This window comes from Cynara cardunculus (assembly GCF_001531365.2).
Source record: "Cynara cardunculus var. scolymus isolate 2C chromosome LG 2, CcrdV1, whole genome shotgun sequence".
Taxonomy (NCBI): Eukaryota; Viridiplantae; Streptophyta; class Magnoliopsida; order Asterales; family Asteraceae; genus Cynara; species Cynara cardunculus.
In genome coordinates this window covers 17566903-17577181 of record NC_037529.1, presented here as the reverse complement: position 1 = coordinate 17577181, position 10279 = coordinate 17566903, and the positions used below count along the sequence as shown (strand labels likewise).

Sequence of the window (10279 nt, the reverse complement as noted above, 5' to 3'; positions counted from 1 at the left end):
AACTTTGATGGATTACGACACTTGATGGATTTCCACCATAACCACCATTGTCGACAACAAAGAGTGTTAACATTTTCGGTAAACTTTGATGAACAACGTTCTGGAACATCATCACATCGTCGCCGCCTACTAACTCATATAAATTTTGTAAGGAATTGTTTTTATAAAATAACCTGAAAGGACTACGTAAATTTAAATTTTTTCTCAACACATTTAACCAAACCAGAATGTATTATTGGCGAAGGCAAAAGTAATATACGTATGGGGGATCCTAACAACATATACTTAAGGCACCATTTATCATCTGAAATAAACCGCCCCTTTGAACATACACAAAAAAGTTATCACTTTGACGTGATTTCATATTTGTATTTAAGGGTGAAGGGTTGTGATGGTAGATTGGGTTTAATGGATTAAGGGTTGTGATGATAGATTGTGTTTAAGGGTTGTGAGAATAGAAGTGAGGAAAACCTTCCCTTTTTCCTTTGTCAGTTTAGAAGATATGAGAGTAGAAGTAAGGAGTGAAGGAAAACGAATGAGATGTCATAAGCTATATATAGTGATATTTTTTTTCACTAGAAGACAAATAGGGGTCAGATCAACCCGGGGGGGGGGGGATCCTGGGGTAGGTGGGGGTGATCCCCTTTTTTAAGAAAAATAAGATATCTTGTCTTCCAATCAGATACATGTTGGCCCCACATATCAATTTAAAAGATTTTTTGTGTACTTTTTGGGTCAAAGAATGTCAAATCATGCTCGTATGGTCAACATGCCTCCCGAGGACGATCCATATGGTCATTTTGTGTGAAATTGTAATAAATGGTTATTTTGTTAATACATTAGGTATATTTTGATCATTTTCCTTTTGTTTAATCGGTTTTAGAAAGCTCATAAATTTATTTGTTCAAAAAAGTTGTCTAGACACTTTGGCCTTGTTTTTTTAAAGCTCTTATTAATCTTTTATGTTTGATTCGTTAAAAGGTATGGTCATTCAGACTGTTTGTTTATTTTTTCAATTTTTCAAAGTTACTTATGTCTTATTGTTCTTTTACCTAGTAAGAGATAAACCAACCTCTTATCTGCCTCTTACTGTTCTCCATGACCTCAACAACGATGTTTCTCAATCAATTAACCTTAAACGATCATTTCTCTCAATCGGTCCTTACAAGATCGATACTCACCTCGCTCAATTGATGTATTTTAAAAAGATTTAAATGTGTTGAATATTGTCAATGCCATATTTTCGTTAAAATTAATGCTATTTACTTTAGATGTAAATTTCATAATTATGATGAATAAATATGTGAAATTGTATCAATTTATCTCTAAATTAAACACTATAATTTTCTAATAGGTAAAATAGACAATTTAAACAAATCCAGACATTTATAAGTTTACAAAAATAAATGTTTTATTGATTCAGATTTCAGACTTCAACACCAACTCTTATCAATAAAAAATAAAACAAGACTTTAAACTCTAACATCTATTAAAAAACAAACACCATCATAATCATTCAAAATCAAATATTCTCATATGTTGTTGTGAACTTATCATTCCAACTAAGTGGATATGCTTTAACTAAAACAGCTTCAAAAAAACCATATATATTAATGCATTAATAATCTATACATATTTTTCATAAAAATTGCACTCTTACATTTATATTATTTGTTATAAAAATCTTTAGAGTAAATTACGTTTTTAGTCCTTATGGTTTGTTGAAAATTTCTATTTTTATTCCTTGTGGTTTTAAATTACGACTTTTATCCCTATAGTTTATAATTCATTACTGTTTTCATCCTTATGATTTAAACTTTATTGTCTTTTTCATCCCAGGGGTGTAAACCTCATTTTTATTTTAGTCCCTCATACTTATAAGTAGTAATTAGCCTCAAAACCGAAAATAAAATTGAATTTCAAACCATAGGGATCAAAACTTCAATTTTGAAACCACAAGGATTAAATCCTCATCTTCTAGTAACCATAGGGACGGAAAATGTAATTTACTCAAATCATTACATTAAAATTATATAAATACACATTTATATTACATTGATTATTTTTTATTGTATTAAAATATTAAAAAGACAGGTATAGAGAGAGAGAAGATGGCCCCACATCTTATCTTGTCTAGTGGCAACACATCCCCTTCTTCCCCAACCTACAAACAACGACCACCATTGTAAAACCCAAAACATTACATGGAGATGGAGCTAGAAAACATGCCTTGTTCTTGACCTTCCTATGAATTCTTCATCTTTGATTAGTCCTTTGGTTTATGTGGTTCACATCTTGTTTGAGATTGCTTATAAAAACAACTTATACGACTAATTTTGGTGTGACACCGAGAATAAACACTTTTGAGTGTTTGAATAAACAACTTATACCAGTGCCAAACCGGTAATAAGAAGTTTTTGAAGAAATTAAACTCTTCTAACTTATAATAAGTTGATAAGTACTTTTATGAAAAACATAAATTGTTTCAAATAAGCAATTCAATACACCTATAACCTTATGTTTTACATTTTTCCACCTATTGACTCCTCTTAATAAAATAAAATAAAACTTTTGTTGACTCAATTAGAGAATTGACTATTTATATTGAGTAATTGAAACACTTTTGTCATTTTGTAATTAAACGTCTTTTGATAAATCAATTTGAAAAGAAAAAAATAACGTAAAAATACCAAAATAGCCTTCTTATTTAATAAATTTTTTTTTTATTTTGTTAAAACGAGGGAAAAAAATTTGAGCCTATCAAAAGTGGAAATTTGTGCTTGTGGAATTCAGTAGGTACAAAAACGTAAACCACAAATTTCATCTTTGTATTTATTTTGATTTTAGAACTATCTGTAATTTAATCGTTGTGTGGTCAAGTAAAAAAGTTACAACTTGTTATATTAATCTATTACGTATTTACGTTGGTGTGATCAAAACTGAAAGAATAAGATTTGCTCTTTTCACTGGCATAAAAGCTTTAAACTTACACGTAACAAAACACAAATACAAGGCATTATTAATTTGTATATGACGATCTTTATTGTGGGTCTAATTCGTTGTAGTAGTCATAGATTTTGAGAGGGTCTTGAAGCGTTTTTGCCACGCTTTCTCTCTCACTAATGCACCTTTTGACCCACGACATAAGCTTCGGGCACTCGGTCTCGATGCTAAAGTTACCGCGTCTCTCGATGCTATAGAACCAACAAGTAAAGGGTACAAGTGCCACATCCACGAAATCGATATTTTCACCCCCAAAATAGCGTTTAGTGCCTAACTCCCCCTCCAACTCTTTCAACCCTTGTATCAATTCTTTCTTTGTCATCTCTTGTTTTTCGCCTTTTTCCCACAACACCCTCCTTCCCACATCGTAAACCTGCGTCCAAACCACGTAATATTAAAGCACGTATAGCCAATTTAAGTGAGATATACCGAGTTTTTTGTTTGTTCAATAAGTACCTTTTTCTCGATGTAGTCGGCCCAAAACAAGGCTTGTGACTTTTGGTAAGGATCAGAAGGAAGCAACGGAGATTTATCATGCCAAACCTCATCAATGTAGCTGACGATGATGAGAGACTCACAAACTGGTTTGCCCTCGTGAACCAGAACCGGAATTGTTTTATGAATCGGGTTCAGTTGGAGCAACAGAGGGCTCTTGTCTTGAAGGTTTTCGCCCAAACGCTTGTACTCGATTCCTTTTTCTTCCAAAGCAATCTTGACCCTCATTCCGTACGGACTTGCCCAAAAATCCAATAAGATCACCTCCTCCTTCATCTCAACTAGTAACATATAACAAAACCAACAAAACAAAACAGCTTTTAAAGGTGTCAAAGAGAACTGTTGTGAAGAGTTTGGTGCTTAAATGGAGCATGTAAGATGTTATATAATGTGAAGTTTGTAAACACAAGGAGGTGATGTCATTGCTTGCGTTTTGCCAAGTCATATAACTCAATTTCTTAAAGGAAGTGAAACTTTAAATAAATGCATATAGAAATTTATTTAATACCCCACTTGTCCTAAACATAATCTGCTGATATTAGAGGTGCTCATGTGTTGAGTTGATCGGGTTGAAGATATTTGAACAACTCAACTTGATGCTTGTGGTTTGAAAAAATCTTAACCCAACCCAACCCAACCCAAATCAAAGTGCAACCCAACCCAACCCGTACGGGTTGGTCGGGTTGATACTTTGATACATTAAAATATTCTTCTAACCTTGAATATGTTATTTCTCTACTCATAGTTTCATTTTCATCATCAACCATTTGATACGACTTATCCATATTTCTTACGTATATCACATTCAGTTAACTTTCTCAATTTACATATATATGTTCACAGTTATTGAACATATATACGAATGAGTTATACAGAGATATGAATATATTGAAAATATGTGTATATGAAAAGCATACATGATAATGTAATTGTCTAATGTATATATTAATAGAAATTCAGCAATCATATTATATCCAATAAATAAAAGGATATCGGGTTCATCGGGTTGGGTTGAGTTCAAATAATAGTAACCTAATATCAACTTAATACCTACAGTTTGACAATTTTACAACTCGATTAGACATCGGGTTGCTTCGGATTGGGTTATTTCGTGTTGGGTTGGGTTGATCTGGGTGGTCGGGATTTTGAGCACCCCTAGCTGATATGCATAAACACATTCAAGATACACCAGCAAAGTTTTTACATTACAACACAGAAAGAAGGAAAAAGGTTCAATAATCAAACGTAAAATCTGAAGCACGCATATAAAACTCGATAGAAACGGAAGCAGGGACTGACCATATATATGACGAGTCGCCACAAACCCTCGAACATCAGCAAAACGACCGTGGAAAGAACGTGAAAAATATTTGGACAATTTCTCGATTTGTACGTGTCATCCAAGGGACGATCGTTGTTGCTTGCCGGTGACGATACCATCTTTCTGCCCGATGTGGGTCGACCTATTTTCTGCAAGCTTTCCAGTAGTCAAATTATTTGATATTGTTGGAATATTAATATTTAAATTATTTTCTTGTAAATATAATAATTAATTATTTTGTTAGAACTCGATAATTATCCTAGTTATATTTTAGATATTTTATATTTTAAAATGAGATGTTTATCCTCTATTGATTATGTTTATCCGCAGTTAGTTACACGAATTCAAACATGGAGCTTTAATAAATTGTACTTATGCATAATTACTTATAATCTTGAATTTTAAGTAATATGCATCAATATATAGTACTTCATGTATAAAAAATGGTTGTTAAGAGTTTTTGTCAAATATTTTATAATATAATATAAATTATTATCATATTTTACCATATATCGTTTACCATTTCGTTGACATACCTTAGTATTTTCAATTCAACAATGGCGTTTACCATTTCGTTGACATACCTTAGTATTTTCAATTCAATAATGGCATATGCAACCCTTCATCATTCAATTCAACAATGGCATATAAAACCACTATTATAATAATGGGCATTTCTGGCGGAACATTTCCGGCGGAACATTTCCGTCGGAATATCACCTATGGATGGCCGGCGGACATAAAAAAAAGTCAACTTCTGTTGACTTCCGCCGGAAATCCGTCGGAAATATTATTCTGGTAATATTTCCGGCGGATTTCCGGCGGACTTCTTAATTAATTGTTTTAGAATTGGATTTAAATCTAATTACAATAATTTACCGGCGAATTTCCGACGAATATTTAATTATTTTTTTAAAATTAAGAGCCGCCGAAAATCCACTGAATCTAAGATGCTTGATGCATTTTTGGGTTGGTACTATAATCTTCTTATTGCATGCGCACAACCAAACACTTTTAAGCATCTAAATGTGCACCACATTCACTACTAAAAAATCTGGTTTTTTCGACGGCAAAATTCGTCGGAGAAACAATTTTCCGACGGATTTCCGACGGATTTGTATTTTCAGACGAAAATATCCGTCGAAAATCCGTCGTGTAATTTTATAATATGTTATCCATTACCCCGGTTAATTAGAAGTAATATATAATGAGATTAGATTTACCGACGGAATTTCCGTCGGAAATCCGTCGGTAAACTTTTTCTATTTTCTTCCAAAATAATAACCAGTTTTTATTTCAAAAATAAAAATTGCACTTTTCCGACGGATTTCCGACGGAAATTCCGTCGGTAATTATATTTTAAAACTTTTTTTCTAATTTAAAATATGAAAATGTTTTTTATTTTTAATTGATGGAAAATATTTACCGACGGATTTTCCGTCGGAAATACGTCAAAAAATCCGCCAGAATTTTTGTAAATAAAACTTATATCTAATTATTTACCGACGGATTTTTTCTAGAAATCCGTCGGAAATTTAGCTAGTACAAGAAAAAAAACCAAAAAACCAAAATCTTAAAATATAAAGTTCTTGTAATTAAATACAAATATACAATACACAAATATGTCACAAAAACCTAATATGATTATCCGGACGAAATAATATACATATACAAATTCGATTGATGACGCTAGTTCATAAATACACTATATCAAATCTATTGCGGGAGGGTAGACGGAAACTGTAGAGATTGTGTAAACCTCTTCATCATATCCATCATGTCTGCATGCTCTTTCTTCCGGATCTCATATTCCCTGTTTCGGATCTCTTCTCGGCGAAGAAGTTCCTCAACCTCCTTCTGTCGGATCTCATTTCGGCGAAAAAGTTCTTCAACCTCCTTCTGTCGGATCTCATCTCGAGTGCGCATTTCTTGAATTTGGGATTGTAAGTTGTTAATTAACTACAAATACAATAAAACGTTAAAATTTCTAATAAGAAGTATAAATAAAATAAATAAACATCAAATGATAAAGAGGTACACACCTGACTATCTATATTAGGCGATCCACTAGAGTTTGCTTATGAGGATGTCCCGGTCAAGACCAAATTGGGATCTTCATTGTACATGAACCCAAATAGACGGCCTTTCTTGGATCCCCCAACCGCCTCATTCCACAAGTCAGTATCAACTAGGGGATAGGCTGAGGATCCTCACCATACTTTTCGGTGAGATTGTTTGAATAGGTATCCTATGGTTTAAAAAAAATACTACCAGTCAATTTCGGCAGCATAACGACTGTAAATGGAACGTTTCCAACTAAAACAATCCTAACGTTTGCCCAATAAAACTCAATTAAACCGAATACAGTACCCGATAAAACTCAATTAAACCGAATACAGTACCCGATAAAGCCCAATATATTCATTAAAGTCCACTAAGATCCATTTAAGCCCAGCAGTACCCTTTAAAGCCCAATTGTACCCGTTAACGCTCAATAATACCCAATGGATCCACTAAAATCTACTGAGATCTATCGAAGACCAAATAGTACCGGTTAAAGCTCAATTGAACCGAATAAAACCCAATGGATCCACTAAAATCCATTGAGATCTATTGAAGACCAAATAGTACCCGATAAAGACAATATATTCATTAAAGTCCACTAAGATCCATGAAAGCCCAATTGTACCCAATAAAGCCCAATTGTACCCATTAAAGCCCAATAATACCCGTTAAAGCTCAATTGAACCGAATATAGTACCCGATAAAGCCCAATATATCCATTAAAATCCACTAAGATCCATGACAACCCAATATATTCATTAAGATCCACTAAGATCCATGAAAGCTCAATAGTACCCGTTAAAACTCAATATAGTCATTAAAGTCCACTAAGATCCATGACAGCCCAACAGTACCCTTTAAAGCCCAATTGTACCCAATAAAGCCCAATAATCCATTAAAGTCCACTAAGATCCATTAAAGCCTATTAATACCCTTAAAAACCCAGTTGAACCGAATAAAATCCACTAATACCCGTTAAAACCCAATAATATCTGTTAATGCCCAATTGAACCAAATAAGACCTATTAGCTCCATTAAAGCTTAGTTGAACCAAATAGTACCTGTTAAAGTCCACTAAGATCCATTAAAGCCCAGTTGAACCGAATAAAGCTCAATAGATTCATTAAAGCCCAATTGAACCGAATAAAACTCAATAGATTCATTAAAGCCCAATTGAACCGAATAAGACCTATTAGCTCCATTAAAGCCTAGTTGAACCAAATAGTACCTGTTAAAGTCCACTAAGATCCATTAAAGCCCAGTTGAATCGAATAAAGCTCAATATACCCGTTAATGCGCAATTGAACCGAATAAAGCCCAGTAGTACCCGTTAAATCCTAATTGAACCCGTCAATACCCAATTCAACTAAATAAGACCCAATAGCTCCATTAAAGCCTAATAGATCTATTAAAGTCCACTAAGATCTATTAAAACCTAGTAATACCCTTTAAAACCCAGTTGAACCGACTAAAACCCAATAATACCCTTAAAACCCAATAATATCTGTTAATGCCCAATTGAACCAAATAAGACCTATTAGCTCCATTAAAGCATAGTTGAACAAAATAATACTTGTTAAAGTCCACTAAGATCCATTAAAGCCTAATTGAACCGAATAAAGCTTAATAGTACCCGTTAAAGCCTAATTGAACGAAATTAGACTCAATCTATTAAAGCCCAATGGATTCATTAAAACCCAATTGAACCAAATAAGGCCCAATTAGTACCCGTTAATACCAAATTGAACTGAATAAGACCCAATAGCTCCATTAAAACCTATTTGAACTGAAAAAATTCGACTAAGATCTATTAAATTCCACCAAAACCTAATAATACAGATAAAAGTCCAATTGAACCGATAAAGCCAATAGATCCATTAAATGTAACTGAACATACGACTACTCCATTGGTAATATTTAATAAAAAAGTTTATAATAACTTAAACTTGGAAAAAATTAAAATTAAAACAGTTTTTTAAATTTCTGACGGATTTCCGACGGAATTTAATTTTTATTAAAAAAAAATTTAAATTCCGTCGGAAATTTCAAAGAAAAAATGGTTTTTTATTTTTCTCCTAACAAAATATATATAAAGGTTTAAAATATCCAACGGATTTCCGACATAATTTAATTTTTTTTAAATAAAAATTAAATTCCATCGGAATTTTAAAAGAAATTTTATTTTTATTTTTATTTTTTTAACAAGAAATATATATATATATATATGTTTTAAATTTCCGACGGAATTTAATTTTTTAAAATAAAAATTAAATTCCGTCGGAAANGACGGAATTTAATTTTTTAAAATAAAAATTAAATTCCGTCGGAAATGTTAAAAAAATATTTTTTTATTTTTTTTCCTAACAAGATATATATATATATATATATATATATATGTTTAAAATTTCCGTCGGAAATTCGTCGGAAATGTTAAAAGAAAAAATGTTTTTTATTTTTATTTCCTAACAAGATCTGAAATCACATTACTTTAAGAGTCAGTCAAACTTTTGATAAGCATCCAGTTACTTCAATGGATCTTGTGGATGGATAACATTTGAATTATCCTTGAGATCTTTGTAATTCGGATATTGGATCCTTGTTTTCTTATTTGATACTCGATTTGTCCTAAACTGAACTCACATGATTACATTTAAATGGTTGAAATCTTTTTGATATTATATTTGGTTTGGATATAATAAACCAAAATCAAACAAACCTAGTATGTTTCACTCAAAGATGGGGTCTTCAAATGGTGGGAGTCAACCAGACCTATTGTTAGTCCCGAAGGGAATGACAATAAACAAAAGGTAATTGTAGAAGGGGGGGTTGAATACAATTACACAGACTTTTTTCAACTTTTTAATTCTTATTGATGTATATCAAGAATTAATACACACAAAAATATACAAAAAATTGTTGCGGAAGATAGGAAAGGAAAACCTAACCTAAACAATCTTACAAGGAGAAGAACTTTCAAGAACAACACAGAGAGTTCTTGAAAGGAAATGAAGAACACTAAGAATTTCTTCGCACACAGGAGAGCAAGGGAGTAGAAGAGAATAGCCGATTGCTTTGAGAATTCACTAAGTAATCTTGCAAAAGCCAGTTATGTGCATGGGAGATGCACACTGCCTTTTTATACTACCTTCATCATTTAATGCATGGGGACACTTGTCACTTGATGATAAGAAGGCAGGGGTTGACTTGACCAATGTTGATATCTCATTTTCATCGTACACAGCATGCATACAACATTGTTCATGCAGAGACAAACGTTGCAGAGATATGGTCAGTCTATAGGAAGATCTCCTTTGGATGGATATGTAGCTTCAAGCAGCTACTCACAAATCTTCGGTTCATGAAGATTTTCAATCTTCGGTCCATGATCTTCAATCT

The 10279-nt window shown here is 32.6% G+C and overlaps 1 protein-coding gene across 1 annotated transcript; it reads right to left on the bottom strand.

Moving 5' to 3' along the window:
• Nucleotides 1-2940: 2940 nt before the first annotated feature.
• Nucleotides 2941-3920, bottom strand: LOC112506780 (probable glutathione S-transferase parA). The gene is made up of 2 exons (XM_025111049.1): nt 3460-3920; nt 2941-3376 (listed from the first exon to the last, which is right to left on the bottom strand). Exons 1-2 carry the CDS (start codon nt 3787-3789, stop codon nt 3041-3043), a joined length of 666 nt encoding a protein of 221 aa, XP_024966817.1. The 5' UTR covers nt 3790-3920; the 3' UTR covers nt 2941-3040.
• Nucleotides 3921-10279: the final 6359 nt, after the last annotated feature.